Genomic DNA, 23,126 nt, shown 5'->3' on the forward strand with positions numbered 1-23,126 from the left:
TCTTCTCTCCTTCGTCTCCTGGTCTGTACGCCTGAAGAACATTTTGATATTTGTTTTAATTTCCTTTGCGAGGTCTAACTCGGCTTTACTTCTGGCACATTTCCCTTTATGCCTACACTTCCTAACTTCTAAGACGTAGTTTTCTTTGATTAATCCTTTTTTCCATTCCTTCTACTCCCTTTGCTTATTCCTAATATCCACTTTGAAGTGGTTATTCACCAAGTTAGGTCTGGACCCCTTCCTTGCAGAGTTTTATCCCTCTGTGTACAAGTCCCAAATACTTTTTATAGCCTCTGCTTAAATTCCAAGCCTGCCCAACATTCAAACCTTTTTAAGCTGTCAAAAATCAGGAACCAAAAGATGTTAATTGCTGGTGTGTACCAACTTCCAGCACATTAGACACTTCCCATTGGGTTCATGTTCGCCATCCCACCGTGTGAGATATTCCAACCAGTTTTTCCTGCACACATCCAGAGCTAAAAGATCACAGGAGACCACCGATGGCAGGAGAAATTCCTCTCGACCTACAGCCATGGCAGCAGTGCCAAGAGAAGGCTAGAAGGTCATTAGCTGAAACTGTTCTCATAGAATAAAAAATTGTTACAGTAGATTAAAAATTAGCATGAAGAAATGAAGTACGTACATATATTTTTAAAGCCTCTGTCAGGCAGCCAAAATGAAAACAGATTTCACCAGACCACGAAAAATTAAACGCGTGTGTTAGTCCTTGTACGACTGGAGCTTATTTCCTTGCTAAATTCCAAGTTTCAGGTCTCTCCCGCTGAGGCAGAAGGGCTGCTCAAGAAAACTCCCCAAATGTCTTATAATAGCAAAGGAATACTTCTTTCTATTTCTCACTGTACAACTTTGCCCAGGCAGTTAGATAAAACGAGGTAACATTTCCAGAAAATGTGGTTGTGATTATAGTCACTGTTCCTACCATATGTGTAAATAGTAGTTGGTTTGGGGGAGGGTTTTTGAGAGTTTAAGCTAGGGAGTCTCCTGATGACCCGCGTGCAGCAGCTGCCCTGGCCATGCCGGGCCATGGACATGTTTTCACAAGGGACACGTCTCCACAAGGGACATGTCGGACATCCCTTGGGGTGCAGGCGCGAGGTGCAGACCTGATATGGGGTGTGCAGGAGGGAGCCCAAACCCCACCTCATGTCATGCCTGCCCGGTGGAGCCAGGCCAGCCTGACAGAGCAGCAGGGAAAAAATCATTTCAGTCCGCCTTATTAAAAAGCCTCTTTCAGAAAGTCAAACCCAATATTGTCATGTTAAATGGCTTGTTCATTTTCAGGGAGCATCCTGATTTTTGAATGGTCAGAGTCAGCAAAAAAAAAGCTGTGCGAGGTTCTTTGGAAAACAGAAAGTTCATTGGAAGCAAAGGAAATTGGGGAAAAGGTGCAGGAGGATTCAGAAGAAAAAAATAAATGGGAAAAGAGAAGCCATCAAACCAAAATGGTCATACTACAGTATTTTGCTTTGAACCAAACTTGTGCTTGTTGAAGATGATTTGAGGATGCTTCACAGCAGTGAGAAGCCGCAAGTTTAACTGAAAACGCTATGGAAACGTTAGGACTTCTTTGTACGAAGCCATTTTGCCAAGTTTCCCCACCAGGAAAAGGCAGGGCTCCAGCCCAGCCACCAGCAAGGGAGCCCAGGGACAGGCGTGGAGACACGGAGGCTGCCATTTCTCATAGGCCCACACCTGGCTCTCATTATGGGCAACCAACATAAGGCACTGACGCCCCCACCCACACTCCCCTGCTAAGGCCGGGAGCGGCAGAGGGCTGGGGTCTGTCAGCCCTGAGGGGGGTTCACAGCCGTTTGGGTTGGAGGTGGGGTTTTGCAGCCCCCCCCCCGGCCCCAGGAGGGCCGGAACGTTGGTGCGGCGGCCGGCGGGCCCGGGCGGAGCAGGGGCGGCGGGCGGGGCGGAAGGCGCTGAGCGATGCACAACGCGGAAGTGAGCCGGGCCGTCGCTGGGGCTGCAGTCGGATCCGGGGGGGATGGATGGGGCCGGCGGCCGGGGGGGCCCGGCGCTGGGGGCCTCCGCCCGGGCCTTGTGAGCGGCCGGCGGGCGTCGCCGGGGGCGGCCGCCGTCTCTGCCCACGGGCCCCGGGTTGAGCTAGGGCCGAGGGCCCGGCAGCGAGGCGCTGAGCGGCCCCGGGGCGAGGGGCCCCGGGGCGGTAGGCCATGGCCACCCGGCGTCTAACGGACGCGTTCTTGTTGTTGCGGAACAACGCGGTGCAGAGCCGGCAGCTGCTGGCCGAGCAAGTGAGTAGTTACGGCTCCTCCAGCCCTCTGAGTTCACGTAGCATGGCTGCTGCGGTGAGTCTCCTCCCTTCATCCTACTGTACCTTGCTGCGCCTAGGGCTGCCAGGCAGCCGTGCCGTGTGCCCCGCTCCTCCCGTCTGGCCCTCCAGCCTTCCCCGATCCCCCCCCCACCCGCCCCGGGTCTCCCTAGCTCCCTCTCTCTGAGCCCTCTCCTCAAAACCCCACTGTCCTCTGTACTTTCCCCCTCTGCCCCTCCCTCCCCACCTTGTTGATCCCTTTTTCCTACTACTTCATGTAAAATGAATAGAAGAGATCTGCCTCTGTGCTGATCATGTCTCTATTTGCTTCATCAATAATAAATACAGTTATTGTTCTAATAATTTCATGTTAGCATTGACATGAGGTTTTTTGTCCATTGCACTTTTTGATGCCTCCTTTCCCCAAAGAAAAAAGTCCAAGTTCTTTCACAGAGCAGAACTCTTCTATTCACTTCAGTGTGGGCACTGTTAAATACACTAGTGTTGGTTATCCCCATTGCTTGAATTTTTCTGTAATTTGCTCTGATGTCCATTGCCCTTCTTGGTTTTTTTGCCCCCCAAATACAAATAATACTGAAAGTCATCTGTGAGAGAGGGGAGTCAGTAGATTCTACTGTAAGTCGTCATTACAGAAACTTCAAAAAGTCATTTGTTCAGTGGCAGTTTATGTGGCTTTTGCTAAGTTTTGAGCTAGTCAAACTGTGATGGACTGCTTGGCAGCTCAGCTCCACTGAAGTTTTTACACTTTCTGTTCAAACTTACTTATTTGTAATAGGCACCAGTAAATATCTGCTGGCAGTTTCACCGTTCTAAATTGCTTTACATTAATGCATTTTTGTTAGGAAAAGCAGTACTTCATGCTGCAAATTGTATTTGAACTGATGAGTTGCTGTTGAATAGTCTTTGTTTCTTGTTAACTTTATTACACCTGTGTCTAACAAGCTATGTATTAAATTGCATTTGCAGAACAGGAAATGTCAATAGTAATGTGTATTATACATGTTTAATTTGGCACTGCATTTAGTTCTTGTTAACATGGGGTTTTGCCAATATCAGTATCACTTCTTTAGATCCTTGGATTTTTTTAAATATCACCTAGAAAAGTTAGTAATAGTTTAAACTTGCGTACAGACTACTGAGCAGTGAAACTACACTTTTACTCAGCAGTGAGTGCAATAACACTTAGCACTTCCATAAAATGTTTATTACAGTGTTTGTTAACATTACTTGAAGCTATTTTCTAGGATGCTCATTCAAATGTAATGAAAGCTAACAGCGATTGGAAATTGTCACTCTTGTGCAGTGGATGAAGTTAGTCAATGGCTTAGTCTTGATCCTGGTGGACAGTTGAGAGTTCTGTAGTTACTTACTACAAGTGTACTGTTTTAGCAAGAAGTGTAAAGATGGTAGTGTGAGCTATTCGCCTTTCATGTTTCTAAGGTGCCTATCACTGTCAGAGTTGCAGCTAATTACCTTTTCTTTTGGGTGGTATCCCCAGAGCAGAGCTGCCGCATGCCAGCAGGACAGTGTTGCAAATTCTAGCTCATAGTACTTTGGCTTACCTTAGTTTACTCTCCAGGCTTCTCCTGAAGGAATCCTTTACTATGAGAGCTCTCTGTCAAAAATTGCGTTCTGCCCTGGAAGATGCATTCTCATCTGAACAGTCAACCACTCCCTAAATTCAGATAATCAAAGTAGCATTCTTAACAGTGTAGTCCTATTTCAAAAGCTTGGTATAGGATGAAAGAGATCATTAGTTGAAGCCTGCTGCTTTGTTAAACCACAAGTATTTTGTCCTTGTTTTAGATCTGATATGCTTGCTTTATTAATCTTTCAGTGAAATATCCTATTGCTTACACATACCCTGTACAGTACAAAGACTGATGAATAGAGAAGGTGCAGATAGGTTGCAGATATTTTTTCAGATGCATGCAGGATTAATGTTACCTGAAAGCAGAGCATAATTGAAGTGTGTACATGAGTGAGCATAGACTACATTTGCTTTCGCTTTTTGTCTTTTGCTGTCTGTTTTATCCTGTGATAACTGGGTGCTTGTCAATAAATGTCTTACAAAAGCTTGTATGTGTGTCCTCCAATCATAATCAAACCTAACTCATCAGTGAATGTTGAATGTTGCAGTCAAATTGCCCTTGCTGTCACACTTCAATACATTCTATTGCAGTTTTTCTACCTGAAATTTTAGTAACTAGAAACTTCACTGTGCAGTTACTTTGGAAAACAAACCAAGCTCTTAACTTGATCTCTTATGTTCTTTCTGTTTACCAAGCAACTGAAATATTTTTTTAAGTTTTGTGCATCAAGCAAAATGCTGACTTAAAAAGTACAATATCATGATGTATTTATTGAATAGTTGTGTTTTAAAAGCCAGTTTGTTTTGTTCTTGGTAAACCATCATGCTTAAAAAATAAATCAGTATTTTCTCAACTGACCATACCCTATATCTGTCCTATGTCTCTTTTTTCCCTTTTATCTTTTGCTGTCTCTAACTGGATGGGGCTGATGGGATCCACAAATCACTTCAGGAGCTGGATGAGGTATTGATTTTCACATTTTATTCTGCCATGGTGCATCAAGCGTACATTGTTGAGCTAAAATGTTCTTATTCTGCTAGTTTATTAAATTTCATTATATAGGATGAGGTGTCTCTGTGTACAGTAGAAGGACAAGGCTGCATAGAGAAGACAAGCATTTTGTGATATAATGTTACATTGTTAATAGATACATGTATAAACTAGTCTGACTTTTTGTATACACATGGAATATAGTGACTTTGTACAATGAAGCTATTAACTATTTTTTATACTATGCATAAATTGTACAAACTTTGTTGGTCAGGGATAAAAAACAGGCTTTCAGGAAAGAATTGCCCAGGAAGGAAGAGGGATTGTTTTTTAAAAGGGGAGGGGGTGGGAACCACAAAGCTTTCCAGGCCTGATAAAGGAAAATTAGAAATCTGGGAGAAACTAGGAAGTGAGGTTTTTATATGAAATCTTTCCCTGAGAACAAACAGTGAAGTCATTAGGTATGTTTCAAGTGGTAGGTATCATTGATGATACCACCTCTTTCTATCTCCAGTAAAGGAAGATTATTTTAACTCTGAAATTACAAAGCCTGGTTCAACTGGCAACAAGATCTGTATTTGTCTTCCAGTTCCATCCATTCCCCTGCCTTCCTCTCAGAGGAAGATGACTGGAAGCATCTATGGCCCAGTGCTAAATGTTGCTCTCTGGCCCTGCATGCTGTTAGGTGTGTATCATACTCAGCCTTAAATTGGAGAATCATAGGCATGCTTGATGGAAGGAACCTCTGGAGATCTTCTAGTTCAAGCTCCTGCTCAAAACAGGACTACTGGTAATCTGTATAGAGTGATCCATGACTTTGTTTAACTAAGTCTGGAAAACCTCCAAGATCAAAGATACCATACTTCTGCTGGACAACCTCATCCAACACTGCGCCACTGTAGAAATAGGTTTCTTTGTACCTGCACTATAGCACTGAGTCTATTTACATAAGTTTCTAAACCCTACTAAGAAAAATCTTCTGATCTGTTAAAAGGTCAGTAGCACTAATACTGTCCTTAACAAAAGAATTCTTATTGAGGGTGAACAGCACATTTTACTGGTAATGATATCAAAGCAGATAAATAAATCTGTACCTGTATATTCAAGATCAGACCATGGCTTTTGGTTTCTGCCAAACTGAGCTTTAAAAAACCCAAACAAACAAAATCAAAACAAACATCCTGCCCGTTATGTTCTTATTCCTTCATAGTTGTTGTATTTTAAGGTTTCTTGAGGTTGAAGTTATTCAATCTGCATCCAAAAGTATTATTTGAAAAATAACATTCTGATAGATTTATCACAGGCCTTTTGTGACTGTAAAAAATATTTTTAATTAGTTATGTGGTTTTTTCTAAAACTTTTAATATTTCAACCCTACAAATTGGATTCTATTCCCAAAAATAGTCTCCAAAAAGTGTATCATACCCTTCTGCAACTACAACTGTGCTGCTGTACATCAGTGTCCATCAGTCTCCAATAATATAAATCCCAGATTTGTTGCACCTGAGTTGTTCAAATTATGACTATTAATTGTGATAAAGGGTTTCTTTTACTCCTTCCCTATCTCCAGCCCTCCTGTGGATCTGTGGAAAGCTGTGTATAAGCTGGCTGGCACATTGTCTTGTTTACTCTCTGACAATCACTGGAATTTTCTGGATAATTATTCCACCCATTTTCCTGCAAGTTTCTTTGCCTCAGACCATATAGCTGAAAAAGCAAGCATGTATCATTATGATATAGGGAAGTTTGGATTGGTCACTGTCTTGGCTATTTTTATTTAGCACCTTTTAATTTCTGTTAAATAATTTAACAATTTTAGTTGCATGTCAGTTTGCGAGAGTGTTTGTTCTTCAGCTGCCTCGTAGGTGAGTGTCTGGCTAAATACAACATCTTTGGACAACAATCATGGGATACTGTTTTTATTTCTTGGAGATTTTCCCAAATGAGATTTTCAGACTTGCCTGGCCCAATATAAACAATGCCACACCATTGACTAGGGATCCTTTGGCTGTGAATCATTGTCTAATACAAAATGTACCAACATGAGAATTGATTGAATTCTCACTGCAATACCATATTTTCTCCTTGAAAATCTGCTAAGAATTTATTCTAAGAGTAACTTTCATCTTTCAGATCCTGTAGGAAGTGGGAGGATGTAGGTCATTAGCATATAGGGACAAACCTGGAGGTGTGGAGCTTGATCATACCTGCATCATGCACAAACATGTTTTTGAGGTTAATTTTTATGGGAAGGCATACATGCGCTTTTCCCTAATGTTGAAGGATTTGGATCTAATTTGAGTAAAATTAATTTGCTGTCTTTTCTTATCTTCTGTAGCTTGCTGATGATCGTATGGCACTGGTATCGGGAATAAGTTTAGATCCCGAAGCAGCAATTGGAGTAACAAAACGCTTACCTCCCAAATGGGTTGATGGAGCAGACGAAGTAAGTTGTGTGGCGAATCCAACACAGTTTGATTTCTCATGTAGGATTTATTAGTGTTGTCAGTAACATTCTCAATGGTTTTATGATAGAAATAAGAAAGATTAAAATAAGTGTGTTTTCTAAATTGACACCCTTGTTTAGAGGAAAATACCAGGCAAGCTGTGACTTATTATCTTGAAGGATGTATTGCAAGTGAAATAAAGGGAGATTATCTAGGGCCAGAAGTTCCAGAAGACTGGGTTTGCATCATCAGTGGGAGCCCAGTATTAACACTACACTGGGACCATTAGGATAGACATGCTATAGCTGAGCGTTTAGACTTGAGACTGCAGGAAGGTCCTAAAGCTCGTAGCAAAGCAAAGTTGTTCTGAGATTGAAACTTAGAAGGAAGGGTACAAAAAAATTAGCACTTCCAGTAGACTTTCTGCTTGAACCAGTTGGGGGGTCCAGTTGAATAGACCCGAAAATGGTGGAGATTAGCAGTTTACTATTTGAAAACAGAAAGTGTTAGTGTCTTCTAGCAGGAGAACTTTTCCTGCCTATGCAGTACTGATGCCTTGCAAGTTATGGAAATATTTGGACAAATGCGAGGGAATGATTCTGGAGGCATGCAATTAAAAACCTTTTCCAGTATTTGGAGTGTGAAGCTATTCTTGAATTTCAGAAAATCCTTTTAAAATGTACTCTCAGAACACATGTTGGCTCATCAGTTTGTGCATACAGAACCCATTGTGCAGAAAGGTGATCAGTCTCCTTTTTATGATGATAATAATCATCCTTACAGATTTATTTTTAATGACTTGTTTGAAAGCATGTCATTTAACTTCTGCTGTTAAATTCAGGCTAGTCATTGCTTGACAGAGTTGAAGATGTGACCTGAATTTTCATTTTTATTTTTGGAAGTTGGCTAAACCTTCTTACTATGCTATTAATTATATAATGATAAAAATATTATTCCAACTTAATGAAGCATATTTGAAAACAGCAGTCTTGCCTAAGATTAACAAGAGTAGGTTTAAAAAGTAGCAAACTCAAAGTATATGAGAGTATTCAGTTACTTCTTAGTCAGCTTTTTATGTGGGTGTTTTTTTAATGATCTTTGGTCTGCTTTTTGTGTGGGTGTTTTTTTAATGATCTTTGGTATGCTTTTTATGTTATATAGATTTCTTTCAATTATTTTTGTCTAGCATTTGTCAGAACCTTTTCCTCTGAAACATTAGTCACTTTCCTTTCTTCATTGTTGGGTTTTCTGTTTTAGATTCAGTATGATATCGCCAGAGTTAAACAGAAGATGAAAGAATTAGCCAGTCTTCATGATAAACATCTAAACAGACCAACACTGGATGACAGCAGTGAAGAAGAACGGGCAATAGAAATAACAACCCAAGAGATCACACAGGTACAGGCTGCTTTCAATTCTAAACCTACAGTTTGACATACCTGTAATGCATCATGATGAGGCAGTGGTTTCCTTTGAGTAAAGCATTTCTTTTGTAATCAGTATTAGTCAGCCAGAAGTCCTGGGCTCTATGTTTGGTACTGCACTCGCTGTCTTAGTGGACTACTCAGAGTCACTTAACCTCCCTGTTCTTTTACTTACCTATTTGCTTTTCTACTTGGAATAGGATGGGGAGACTTAATCAAATTACACTTACAGATATCTCAGAAATACACATATATATATATATATTCTAAGGCTTCTGGTCCAAGCAGTTATAATGAAGCAAATGTCTTTGGTCAGAAGTAGTTGTGTTACTCTGCTACCCTGTTAGCTTAAGTTGTTTGTTCATTTATGTTCTGTGTTTCCATACCTTTTTGAACATTGCACTGGGCAATAAGAAATTAATTTAAAAATCTAGAAATCAAAATATGAGTCTTCCCTTTGCAACTTTTGCAATGTGATATGTAAAGTGTGTTGCTGTATGTTTTTTACTAATGGAATTGTTTTCTCAGTTATTTCACAGATGTCAGAGAGCAGTCCAGGTCTTGCAGAGCAGGTCACGTAGTTGTACAGAACAAGAAGCACGTGTTCTCAGGAATGTAGTGTCTTCCTTAGCACAGTCCCTTCAGGACCTATCCACCAACTTTAGGCATGCACAGTCTGACTATCTCAAACGTAAGCATAAGAGATACAGTAATAGATGGGCACCTTCTGTGGAAACCACTAATTAAGGTGTGCTTATTTTCTTGATTGGGAAAACTGAAGCACAGAAGTGTTAAGTGATGCACACAGGACTACCAGAAGTATATTAGAGTGGAAGTTAGAATTTTGGAGTTTCTGGTTCACAGCCCGTGTTTAAACTGCTTTATTCTACCTCTCTTTTGTATTGCTAAAGGAGAAATTTCACGGTTAAATATATCAACAAAACCAGTCTGCCTCATCCATCCACATTTTTTAATGTGTCATTGCTTCTCAAATTGTGGTCTGCAAAGCTACTTCTGTTACACTGGTGAGGCAGCCATTGGTCTTCAGACATGATATCTGCTGTTAATTGGTAGTCTGTGATAGACAAAACTTAAAAAGATAGTCTGTGATAAATTAAAATTCTGCATCCATAAACAGATCAGAAGTGGAATATCATCTGTTTAAAACTCTAAAATTGTGTGCAATTCTATTTTCAGTTAAGTAAGATTACTTTAATCTTGGAAGAAACCCACAAAAAATTGATTTTCAAATTTAATACTGATATAATATTTCTTCCTCCCATGGTATAAATGGCACAGATGGAACTTAAGATCACAATTCAGATAAAGGATGGTCCTAAGAGAATTTGTTAGAAAATAGCCTAGAGTGATCACACTTTAAGGCTCTTAACTTACCTAATTTTTTTAACTTCATGGAACACAATGACTTAAAAATCACCGATTTAATCAGCATCTTACAAGTCTGGTTGAATTTGTTACGCTTTCTTAAATAGTAAGCCTCTGTGACAGTTAAAATTTAGATACTGCTATTTGTCATTTATTAGCCAGATTTTCTTTCTTGTGCTTTTCTATCTGGTGCTTACTTACTCTTACATTAATTTTAGTTTGCGTAAATATTATGCTCAAACATAGTTTGTCTTTTACAGGCGTGAAGAATAGAGAAGAAAGATCCAAACACTTCTTTGACACCTCAGTTCCACTGATGGATGATGCGGAGGATGATACACTTTATGATAGAGTAAGTTAAGATATTATTATGCAAATTCAATACAAAGAAACTTTTTAATGTACCTTCAGTTTTAGTATGAAAATATAAAAATGGTATGCCATGAGCACCAAGCTACATGGAAATCCTATTTCTGCAAATTTCTGTGATGCATTTTCCTAATTAGTTTTGCTGTTGCAATGTTAAGATGATTGTGCCATCAGCCTCAGTGTTGCAGTGTGAGGAAACTCAGTTTGACTACTGAATTCTCTTTACATGACTGAGAGGGACTAGAAGGTCTGTAAATTCAGTGCTGTCCTTTGTCATACCACCTTTCTGGGCAGATGCAAGAGTAATTGTTAAAAAGCTGTGTGATTCTGAGTTTGGATGGAAGGTGGCACTCTTTAAAGTGAACTTTAAAGCGTAACTGAAGATTTTCAGTATTACAAATTGTTGCAAATAATGGTGTAATGATTTGTTTCTGCGCAGTTAAGTTACGTTGTAGAGCTGTACCAGACCCACTTCTTTTTTACTTTGTTGTCGAGTTTGGGGATACTGCATTTCTAAGCAATGGTGGGATCTGTTCTAGTGTGTCTTGTCTAATAGTGCCACAGAATACTTTTAACTGTAATCCTTAATGTTCAACTGAAAACTTACTGAAAAAGTCAAGGCAGCTTTTCAGCTAATCTTGTGTATAAGAGGTTTTTCACTTATCCCTAAATAAGAGTGATGGGGAAATGATAGTATTCAGTTGTGAATGGCCTTGGGAGACAAAAACAGTAAGGTCTCTATGGTTTATAAAAAAAATCAGAATTGCTGCGCTGGCTTTGCATTGGCATTATGGGACTTTCTGTAATGCTGATCAATCAGTAGATATTCGATAACTACTAGACACTTGCATGTATTGGTTTTTACACCAATAAAAACACTGGTTTAGGACAGATCTTATTTTAAAAAGTTGTGTGTTTGGGCAGGATGCAAGATTTACATTTTCTCTACTCAAACTATAAATAGCTATTTTAGTGACCCTGAAACTGTTTTTAAAATACAATAAACTTTTTTCCTTAGATACTTGTCTACTAAGGAAATTCCAAAAGGACTGTTGTGTTATGAAATCTTACAATTATTTCTAGTGTTTTCGTGCTGTTGATGTTAGTTCAGCATCTAAATCTTTTATTTCAACAGGGTTTTACGGATGACCAGCTAGCATTGGTGGAGCAAAACACATTAATGGTGGAAGAGCGGGAAAGAGAAATCCGTCAGATTGTACAGTCAATCTCCGATCTCAATGAAATATTTAGGGACCTGGGAGCAATGATAGTAGAACAGGTACATTGACATCACAGTGTTAGTAAGAAATAGGAGGTTCCATGTAGTGTTAAGGCTTCCAGACTCTTCCTGTTGTAACATCCTGTTTTCACGTGCTTCTCGCTTTTCCTAACTTACCTCGTCAGGCTAAGGTTTCTTCTGCTTGAAATCTGCCAGAAGATGAGTTAATGAAAATAAATAAATGAAAATTCAACTGATTATGGGTGTTAGACTAAAAAAAAAAAAAACAGAATGCCAAAATTCTGTTGGTTATTTCTCCCAGAGATTTAGTTTAGGCTAAATGTGTCGGCCAAAAGTACCTGAAGTGGAGTAAGGTGATTATTAAGAGATGTGATGTGAGATGGTGACAGAGTTGCCAGTTAGGCATTGAGCAAGGAGGTCCTTTAATGAAGTCCCAACTAGTTCTTCTGTAAAAGTTCATAGTTTACATAGTTCATTAGCTGTTTGCTGTGAGCGTTGTTAATTATTCTGCTGCTCATAATAATAATTGCTTTATGAAGTTCATTTATCTTCAATTTGGTGCTCATTCTCTGCATTTTATTTAGGGAACAGTTCTAGACAGAATTGACTACAATGTCGAACAGTCATGTATGAAAACTGAAGAGGGTCTAAAACAACTACATAAGGTAAGCTGACGGAATAGTTAAGCTGCTTCGCATATCTAATAATCTTTTATAATTTAATAGCCATTAAGTTATTCAGTCACTTTTCAGTTGGACATCATCCCTTTTAGAAATGATTGCTGTACAGTGTAAAATGTCCAACTGCACTGTAGTAGGAACTTTCCATATAACTTTGGTTAATGTCATGCTTAATGCCTAGTGTTAATTTCTTAAATAACTTTCTGGGCATCCAAGCAATGTGCTTTGATCTTTATATTGCTGACCTGGTGGGACTTACCTGCAATTCCTTCTCTTCGGAGAGCCCAGCACTTGTGAAATAGGACTGGTTATTGGGTACCTCACTATAGATTTCAGTCAGTTGATATATCCTAGTTTGAAAACATTATCTCAATAGTGTGAGCAGCAAGAACAATTTTTAATGTTTTCTCTTACCATCTGACACTTGTTAGAAGTTAGGTCCAACCTTATGCTTCTAATGTGAAGCTTTTACTATGAATGTCTGAAAAGTTTGAATTGGCAGCAGAACACAGAGTTTTGTGGTTGTTTTGTTGGCTTTTTTGTTTTGTTTTGATTTTAAGCTAAGTTCTGACTTGTCAGCTCAGTTCAGTCCTTCCATTGCTGGAAATAAAGCAGAGTGAGAGATTTATGCAAAAGCCTCTTAAATAAAACATTCCGTTTTGGAAATGTGGACATCTTATTACTACACACTCAACCTCTTCATATTATGGTAGACTTCTAATATACGGACAGCAAAAAAGTGCCATGTGAGGAAAAGCAGGAGATCACTAAAATAAGGCATTGGCCATTGGTGAACAAGGCTTAAAGTAATTGCAAGCAATTTGCACAAACTGAACTAGAAATAAATGAATCAGTTGGAATCAATGCTATTTCTAGTCTAGTGGTAGTTAATGAATTGTCAGCAAACCCCTGTTTGGATTGCTGACTAGAGTATGGATTTTTGATGCAATATATACCTGTTTTCAGTACACACAGGAATTTTTTCACGTATCATGGAAGACATACACAGGTCTGAATAGTAATATCAAACACAGATACCTTGCTGTTTCTAATACTGTTGGTAGCTTTATTCTGATTTAATATCTATAATGTCAATTTTCTTTTCTGTTTTAATTGGCATAATTATTACAAACTACTGAGACAGGACTTTCACAGAAATTGCATTAATTCACTGCAGAAGTCTGGTGATAAGAATCACTAGTTACCAATTCCTGCTTCACATGAAAATTGGAATCAGTTGTGATACTTTGTCAGGCTTTGATACTTCAAGCCTAATTAAGTAAATAATCACAGTGGTTGCATGTTACATAGTTTCGGGTCAAAACCTCCTCTTTAGCAGATCTGATAATAAATAATTACTTTCCAAGGACTATAAAGGAGAAGAATTAATATTTTTCCCTTTCAATTTTGAAGGTTTATTAATTTAAAAATGATTAAATGTGAGTTTTTGTTTAGCTTCTATTAGCAGACTTTCATTTGGCTTTTGGAGAGTTTTCTCCACGTTGCCTCCTTTTAATTCCCCTGGGAAAAAGAGGAAAGGGATGAGAAAATGTGGTTAGAAGAAAGAAGGAATGAAGCAGAAAACTGAGAACCAAATCAAAAAGAAAGCTTTCAGTTCTAATTGAAATTAAATTAAAATGCACAGCTGAATCAGGTACAACAAAAATACCTGTTAAAAAATGAAGTCTTGTGAATTTTAATGTCCTTCAAATATAATACAGGAATCTTACATCAGCAAAATGAATTAAAACATCTTACCAACTTTTACTGTTCAGATATTCACATACCCAGTTGCCTGATCTTGTTTCCATGGTCTTCATAGCTAAGTGTTCTTCCAAATGAAGTATCATTCTTCTGTGTAGCTCGTATGTCCTGTGGAGGCATAGGGCCCTCTCAGGGACTGCTGAAAAGAAGTCACAGTAAGGTTGCTTAACCGACATGAGGATGCATTCTTCTTTATAGAGCCTGCTGTTTAATACAGATAAATGTGACTTCAGTGTACACTTACCTTCACTGAAGTCTGTGGTGCAGATCAGAGTTATTTTGTGGGCGGTGCTTGCAGTATACATGTATGAAATGTCAAGTTACCAAAGAACAATTCTGAGATACATGTATTTACACTAAACAAGAGTCTATACTTTGTAGCTTTGCAGAAATCTAAGTGTTAACTCTTTCTTTTCTGTTTCTATAGGCAGAGCAATATCAAAAGAAGAATCGGAAGATGCTTGTTATTTTAATTTTGTTTGTTATAGTAATTGTCCTTATTGTTGTTCTTATTGGTGTAAAGTCACACTAGGTTTCACTTCATTTTCTCATTTTTGGAGTTTATGTGAACTTTTTTCCCCAATGTGAATGGATGGACCTGCACTCCAGAAAGCTGCCTTTGAATGTATAAGCCCTTGTGGTGCAGTCTGTGCAATGTTTCTGTAGAATTCTTCGAAGTACAAGTTTGGTGATCTGTGAGGTGCTTGTAAGGATTATATGGAAAATGTCAGGAAATTTGATGCTCCCACACAAATAATTGGGCGCTCTGTGCAGAGGTATTTGGAAACACAGTACTTAAAAATAATTACAAAATTGAAGTTTACCGGTGAGTACAGTAATTAGTGTGTTACTGTGAACAAAAATGTGTTGTCTTCTGTATTCTTTTGTCACAATTGTTACAGGCTTCAAATTTAAACCATGTTACTGAGTCATGGGACTAGATAACAACGGTTGATCTAGATGTAAAATATGTTGAGGCACAAAAATGTTTGACTTCATCTCCTTTCTTCCAGACTCAAAAACTCCAAAGAACTGGATAGACAGCTAAAAAAGAAAGCTTTTAGCAACCAGAACTTAATCCACCCCTGTGATCTTAATTTAGATACTGCACCATTACTAAGAATCAGAGTAGTACTTGATCTTGTAAATAACAAGATTTAATCACTGGCATAATTTAACACATTTAGTTAATTAAAAAATTTTATGAGGTTGAGTAATCATGGGAATGTTTTTCCTCACCAGGATGATCATATATTTTTCATGTACGACTTTTTTTAGTTTAAAGCACAGACATTACATTAAAGCAGTGGTGAAGTTAAACCTAAAAAATGGAGTAGAAAGCCAAAAAGAGAATCTCTATCTGACCTGCTGTAGTGGGTCTTGGATGTTTCAAACTTTAGTTGTTGTATAAGCTATTTATTTCACAGTGCATCTGTCCATATGTGTTATCTTTTTGTGTAAGAAGTGACTTCACTACAGTATATATTACATCCATTTTCCCTGACAGAAGATTATTTCTTTCAAATGCCTGCCTGGAAGAGCACCAGTTTATGGTCTTTTACTGACTGAGAGATGTCATGCAAGTGACATGTTACTAGGCCTTCAGTAGAGAATTTGGGTATTTTTTCACTATTTTTTTTAGTGGAAAACTTTGCTGTAGACCATAAAAGAGAAATTAGGGCAATGTCTAAGTAATAGAATACTCCTGATTTAATTCAGGCCTGAAGTGTTGTGCAATTGTAGAGGCCTTGTCTTAATATTTTTAATATGGCTTTTCTGTATGGATTTTTTTATCAAGGGGACTGTATCTTACTTCCTTCATTTTCTGACTGATACAGTGCTCCCCATAAACTTGCAGAGATGCTCTGCTCAAAGCCCCTGAAGTGCAGTTTCACAATACTATGATATCAATGTTGCATATGTTGCCTGCCCTGAATTTATCTTTACTATGTACTAAGGAGGACTTAAGATGTGGCTTTAAACTGACTCGGTGCAGGAATGGACCTGAAAGCAAAGACTACAAAGATGTGAAAGCCTTGGCTTTTTGTGTGGCTTATTGTGAAAAGCTTTCTACTACTCTTGTTGCCCCTAGACAAAGGGGATGTTGAACTTCCAAAACTGCCAGTTCAAACCCTTGATGAAATTCATAAAGTAAATTGGTAAAAGAATGAATGATGCTTGTAGTTGGGTGTGCAGCTCCCCTGTTCTGGTAATAGATCTTTTCAATGATCATGAGTAAAACTACTGTCTCCCTAGTGTGCTGTCTGCATCGGTTGGTGTGAAGCAGCATATTGCTATAATTTAATATACTGTATTTGCAACTTTCTCTCTAATGTGAGATTGTTATTTATTTCTGTCTTGACTGGTGCTTTTGACATTTTATCACAGCTAATGAATTCAAAGAAGTAATAAAACACTTCCAACCTAATTGGGCAATTATTAATTTTTTTAAAAAGTATAAACTGAAACATACTTGTGTAATGTTAATGCGTGTCTCTATTCATAATTAAATGAAAGCAGCAGTGATGTGAAATATCTTTGGGGGAAAAAATGTAACTTTCTGTAGCACAATGTAACTTGCATTGTCAAGTTATTTCCCATGAGTTATGCCCATAGTATCTTAGCTCCACTGAAGTAACTGGCTACATATTTTCTATCCAAATTCTGTAAAAGGAAATGCATTTTTAATATGCATCGGACAAGAGGTTAAACTCAGATGTCAACAGTCCTGTGTAACTTGAGGTGGAATTTATTGAAGCTGATTATATTGAGGAAAAAAGACCCCAACAGGCTTTTAAATCATTGCAGGTGTCTAAATAACTATCAGCAGCTAAATCAAACCCTTTTGCTGTGCTTTGTCAGAGTATCTCCACATGGCATGTTACAGAAGGGGTACTATCTGTGCCGTTGGGCAATGAAAGCCCAAAAGAGCCACTGCAACTGAGGAGTAGCTTGGCTTTAATAGTGGCTGCTGCCTACTCAGGTTTTACAGGAGCAAGAGCTGCCTGAACCTACTGACTGTGCTTCTGTCCAGCCCTGTAATCATCTCTGTATGCTGCTGCAGAGATAGCTGGTACACACTGTTCTGCAGATTGTGGCCTCTTCATGGCTGCTGGATTCTTCTTCTTGGCTTGTATTGAACCTCTGATTGCTTACAAAGGAACAGAACAGCGTTGCTAGAGCATCTCCCAGGAATCCATGGCTCCTCACCTGGTGGGAATGACCTATAAAGCTGTTGGCTTGGATGGAATTTCTCCATTAAAATGCATGCAAGCGTGCAAAAATGAGCTGCTGCTGCTGCTTGTTAACAGAAGTTAATTCCAGTGATATGTGAAAATGACAGTATGAAAAGCACTGTAATAGCAAATTTGTTTCTACTGCAAGCCTTCTCTAGAAACTGAAAAGTAAAATGGAGGAATTGGTCTCTTGCTTGGTGATTTTTGGAATGTGCTAAAAATCTGAATGAATATAACTGATGCAGTGTTCACTGAGGCTGCCTAGATGGTACTGATTTAAGGTTTGCTTTTATGAAACACTTATCACAACACAAAGGAGTCTTATCTCCTTTGCTTAAATCCTTGGAGCCAATCTATGAGGGAGACGCCTTCCTTCACCTTCCCCTTCTCCAGGCTAATTACAATAGCACTTGAGAATTTTGAAAAATTTGAATATCCTTGGAATGCTGAAACTAACATGGTCCTATTGCTAGGAACTAGCATGTTCCTGAATGTGGTTCAGCTCTTGTTTAGGGTTAAACGGCTATTTAAGAGTACCACCCAGAGATCTGCCCCAAGGCTGGGAGTTATGAGTGGCAGGGTGTGTGGGGTAGCATGGGCAAATGCCTAGGATGGTGGGCACCTCCAGTGTTTTGGAACTTCACCCTTGAACAAGCGCAGGATCCTGAAAAAGTGGTAGAACATTTGAAAAAAGTATCCTGTCACCTCGACAATTCCCAGGAGACACAAATCACTGCAATGTGCTGGGGCCTGGCCCATGCCTACCGAGCCCTGTTCAACACTCTTCAGTACCCTCAAGGGGAAGCAAAGGTCTCTGGATCTGACAACAAAATGACGGGCACTGCAGCCACTTCAACCCTGGCAACAGGCGCCGTGGTGGCTCTAACCCCCGTGACAGGCACTGCAGCTGAGCCAGAGAACCAACCTGTGCCAGTATCAGTTGTCCCTGTACAGAAGAAGAAATACTCAAGAAAACCAGCTCACTTAGCGAAGGATGAAGGTGAACCAGGGTCATCAGGAGAACAGGAGGAAGAGGCAGAAACGGAGATAATCACCCGATCCGTATCCCTGAGTGAGCTGCGCGATATGCAAAAAGACTTCAGCCGTCATCCAGGCGAGCACATTATCACCTGGCTGCTCTGATGCTGGGATAATGGAGTGAGTAGCTTGGAATTAGAGGATAGGGAAGCCAAGCAGCTGGGATCCCCTTCTAGGGAAGGTGGCATTGACAAAGTGATTGGAAAAGACAGAAGCCCTCAGCCTCTGGAGGCGACTTCTGTCAGGCGTGAGGGAAAGATACCCCTTCAAGGAAGATGCTGTATGTCATCCAAGCAAGTGGACTACCACGGAGAAGGTATCCAGTGCCTGAGGGAATTAGTCATGCGGGAGATGGTTTATTATGACCGGGACAATGCGCAGTTACCCACAGATCCAGATGAAGTCCACTGCACGTGACCCATGTGGCGGAAGTTTACACGGAGCGCACCATCGTCGTATGCCAACCCATTGGCAGTAATGGACTGGAAAGACGAAGAGGGACCAACAGTGGATAAATTGGCTGGCCGACTGGCAATACGAAGAAAGTCTCTCTTCCTCCCTTGTCTCGGCTGTGGAGAAACTGCCAGACATACTAGCCGAGAAACTGTCCCAAGAGTTCCAGTGATTTGAGGATAAGTTTTGCCTCCCACCTGTACAGACCAATATCTCAGCTATAGGAATAAGTGTCCCTCTGCTCAAGAGAGAGGAGATAGAAGGTACACACCATGGGGTACCCTGTGGTCTTACCTGCATGGACACGGAGAGGATGTGATGAAGTGGGATGGAAAACCTACCTCGATCCTAGATGCACGGGTACGTGAACTGCAAGGAAAAACAATCACAAACGAGGGTTCTTCCAGGAAAATTGCTGCTCCAGTCTCCAGTGGGCAGTGTGAGCGGTGTGCCAGACAGAGCGGAAGGGCTGATCTTAATCCTGATCCTACGAGAAGGAATTCTGATCCATTTTTACAAAAAGTGAGTGGAGAATCCTATGACCAGGACTAGAGGGGCCCTGCCTCCAGCCAGGTGATCCAGCCAGGGACAACTGGGTTTACTGGACTGTGTGGATCCGATGGCCTGGCACATCAGACCCACAGGAGTATAAGGCTCTAGTAGACACCGGTGCACAGTGTACCCTAATGCCATCAAGCTATAAAGGGGTAGAACCCATTTGTATTTCTGGGGTGACAGGGGGATCCCAACAGCTAACTGTATTGGAGGCTGAAATAAGCCTAACTGGGAAAGAGTGACAAAAACACCCCATTGTGACTGGCCCAGAGGCTCCGTGCATCCTTGGCATAGATTATCTCAGGAGAGGGCATTTCAAGGACCCAAAAGGGTACCGGTGGGCCTTTGGTATAGCTGCCTTAGAGACGGAGGGAATTGAACAGTTGTCCACCTTGCCCGGTCTCTCGGAGGACCCTTCGGTTGTGGGGTTGCTGAGGGTCGAAGAACAGGTGCCGATCGCTACCACAACGGTGCACCGGCAGCAATATTGCACCAACCGAGACTCCCTGATTCCCATCCATAACCTGATTCATTGACTGGAGAGCCAAGGAGTGATCAGCAGGACTCGCTCACCCTTTAACAGCCCCATATGGCCAGTGTGAAAGTCTAATGGGGACTAAGAGTAGACTATCGTGGCCCGAATGAAGTCACGCCGCTGCTGGGTGCGGCCATACCAGACACGCTAGAACTTCAATACGAACTGGAGTTGAAGGCAGCCAAGCGGTACGCCACAATTGCTATCACTAATGCATTTTTCTCAATCCCTTTGGCAGCAGAGTGCCGGCCACAGTTTGCTTTCACTTGGAGAGGCGTCCAGTACACCTGGAACCGACTGCCCCGGGGGTGGAAACACAGCCCCACCATTTGCCATGGACTCATCCACAATGCACTGGAAAAGGGTGAAGCTCTGGAACACCTGCAGTACATTGATGAAATCATCGTATGGGGCAACACAGCAGAAGAAGTTTTTGAGAAAGGGAAGAAAATAATTTGAATTCTTCTGAAAGCCAGTTTTGCCGTAAAACAAAGTAAGGTGAAGGGACCTGCACGGGAGATCCAGTTTTTAGGAATAAAATGGCAAGATGGATGTTGTCACATCCCAATGGATGTGATCAACAACATAGCAGCTATGTCTCCACCGACTAGGAAAAAGGAAACGTGAGCTTTCTTAGGCATTGTGGGCTTTTGGAGAATGCATATTCCAAATTACAGTCTGATTGTAAACCTTCTCTATCAAGTGACATGGAAGGAGAATGATTTTAAATGGGGCCCTGAGCAACAACAAGCCTTTGAACAAATTAAACGGGAGATTGTTCATGCAGTAGCCCTTGGGCCAGTCTGGGCAGGACTAGATGTTAAAAATGTGCTCTACACCACAGCTGGGGAGAATGGCCCTACCTGGAGTCTCTGGCAGAAAGCACCCGGGGAGACCCAAGGTCAAGCCCCAGGGTTTTGGAGTCGGGGATATCGAGGATCCAAGGCTTGCTGTACTCCAACTGAAAAGGAGATATTAGCAGCATATGAAGGAGTTTGAGCTGCTTCAGAAGTGGTTGGTACTGAAACACAGCTCCTATTAGCACCTCGACTGCCAGTGCTGGGCCGGATGTTCAAAGGGAAGGTCCCTTCTACACATCATGCAACTGATGCTACATGGAGTAAGTGGGTTGCATTGATCACACAACGGACTCAAATAGGAAACCCCAGTCGCCCAGGAATTTTGGAAGTGATCACGGACTGGCCGGAAGGCAAAGATTTTGGAATATTGCCAGAGGAGGAGGTGACACGTGCTGAAGAGGCCCCACTGTATAATAAACTGCCAGAAAATGAGAGGCAATATGCCCTGTTCACTGATGGGTCCTGTCGCATTGTAGGAAAGCATCGGAGGTGGAAGGCGGCTGTATGGAGTCCTATACGACAAGTTGCAGAAAGCGTGGAAGGAGAAGGTGAATCGAGTCAATTTGCAGAATGTGAAACATATGCTGCAATCAAGCAAGCCAAGCAGTTAAAGCCTCTGTGGTATGGAGGACGATGGCTGAGATATAAATATGAGGAGGCCTGGCAGATTGACTATATCACACTCCCACAAACCCGCCAAGGCAAGCGCCATGTGCTTACAATGGTGGCAGCAACCACTGGATGGCTGGAAACGTATCCTGCGCCCCACGCCACCGCCCAGAACACTATTCTGGGCCTTGAAAAGCAAGTCTTATGGTGACATGGCACCCCAGAAAGAACTGAGTCGGACAACGGGACTCATTTCCGAAACAACCTCATAGACACCTGGGCCAAAGAGCACGGCATTGAGTGGGTGTATCACATCCCCTACCATGCACCAGCCTCCGGGAAAATCGAGCGATACAATGGATTGTTAAAGACTACATTGAGAGCAATGGGTGGTGGGACCTTCAAACATTGGGATACACATTTAGCAAAGGCCACCCAGTTAGTCAACACTAGAGGATCTGTCAGTCGAGCTGGCCCTGCCCAGTCACAACTTTTACATACTGTAGAAGGAGATAAAGTTCCTGTAGTGCACATAAAAAGTACTCTAGGGAAAAGTCTGGCTTACTCCTGCCTCAGGCAAAGGCAAACCCATTCGTGGGATTGCTTTTGCTCAAGGGCCTGGGTGCACTTGGTGGGTGATGCAGAAGGATGGGGAATTCCGATGCGTGCCTCAAGGGGATTTGATTTTAGGTGAGAACAACCAATAGATTAAATTGTATGATGTTGATTGCTATATAATCCTGCCACTGTATGTCATCATTATTATAATTGTTATATGCTATATCAATGGTATTACAGTAAGAATCACTTAGATTAATGAAGAATGAACTTTGATAAAACCGAGCAAAGCGCAGTAGTGATGGAACCAGTACTGACTGCAGCATGCAACAATCCAACACCACATACCATCCTCCTGCTGCGCCCAGTGTCACCCGCCCGCCGCACCGCACCAAAGCCCGATCCCGTTCTGCCGACTGAGGGAACTTTGCACCATCCCTCCTGTCCACACAGACTCTTACGACAGATGGAGCCCAAAGTCATGGACTGAATGAACTCAACAGACATTTGACAGAGATGGCCCATAGACTGTGGGAATGATATCTGTGATATTAAAAGACAGGAAAAGTGGTAGTGATTAATTGGAAATGTATCGGAAAGTGTGGGATCTGGGCATGATGTAAATGGTATAGAATAAGGGGTGGATATTGTCCTGGTTTTGGCTGGGGGAGACTTAATTCTCTTCCTAGTAGCTGGTACACTGTGTTTTGGATTTAGTGTGAGAATAATGTTGATAACACACTGATATTTTAGTTGTTGCTAAGTAGCGCTTATCTTAAGTCAAGGATTTTTCAGTTCCCATGCTCTGCCAGCAAGCAGGTGTGCAAGGAGCTGGGAGGGAGCAGAGCCGGGGCAGCTGACCTGAACTAGCCAAAGGGATATTCCATACCATGGAACGTCATGCCCAGTATATAAACTGGGGGGAGTTGGCCGGGAGGGGCGGATCGCTGCTCGGGCATCGGTCAGCAGGTGGTGAGCAATTGCGTTGTGCATCACTGTTCTTTTCTTGGGTGTTATTTCTTTTTTGTTTGGTCTTTTTTTGTTATATTCCTTTGCATTACAATTATTATTAT

General features: G+C 41.1%; 1 protein-coding gene across 6 annotated transcripts; it reads left to right on the forward strand.

Moving 5' to 3' along the window:
* The first annotated feature begins 2,141 nt into the window (after positions 1–2,141).
* Positions 2,142–16,637, forward strand: STX16 (syntaxin 16). 6 transcript variants are annotated; one of them, XM_050907132.1, is made up of 9 exons: positions 2,142–2,333; positions 4,861–4,872; positions 7,238–7,345; positions 8,604–8,744; positions 9,299–9,461; positions 10,417–10,508; positions 11,661–11,804; positions 12,350–12,430; positions 14,637–16,637. In XM_050907132.1, the coding sequence occupies exons 1-9, from the start codon at positions 2,199–2,201 to the stop codon at positions 14,739–14,741; spliced, it is 981 nt and encodes a 326-aa protein (XP_050763089.1). In that variant the 5' UTR covers positions 2,142–2,198; the 3' UTR covers positions 14,742–16,637. The 6 variants fall into 6 exon arrangements, with proteins under 6 accessions (XP_050763089.1, XP_050763090.1, XP_050763093.1 ...); XM_050907133.1 differs by having other exon boundaries at positions 2,142–2,330; XM_050907136.1 differs by having other exon boundaries at positions 2,142–2,279.
* The last annotated feature ends 6,489 nt before the right edge of the window (positions 16,638–23,126 follow it).

This window comes from Gymnogyps californianus, chromosome 17 (genome assembly GCF_018139145.2).
Source record: "Gymnogyps californianus isolate 813 chromosome 17, ASM1813914v2, whole genome shotgun sequence".
NCBI lineage: Eukaryota > Metazoa > Chordata > Aves > Accipitriformes > Cathartidae > Gymnogyps > Gymnogyps californianus.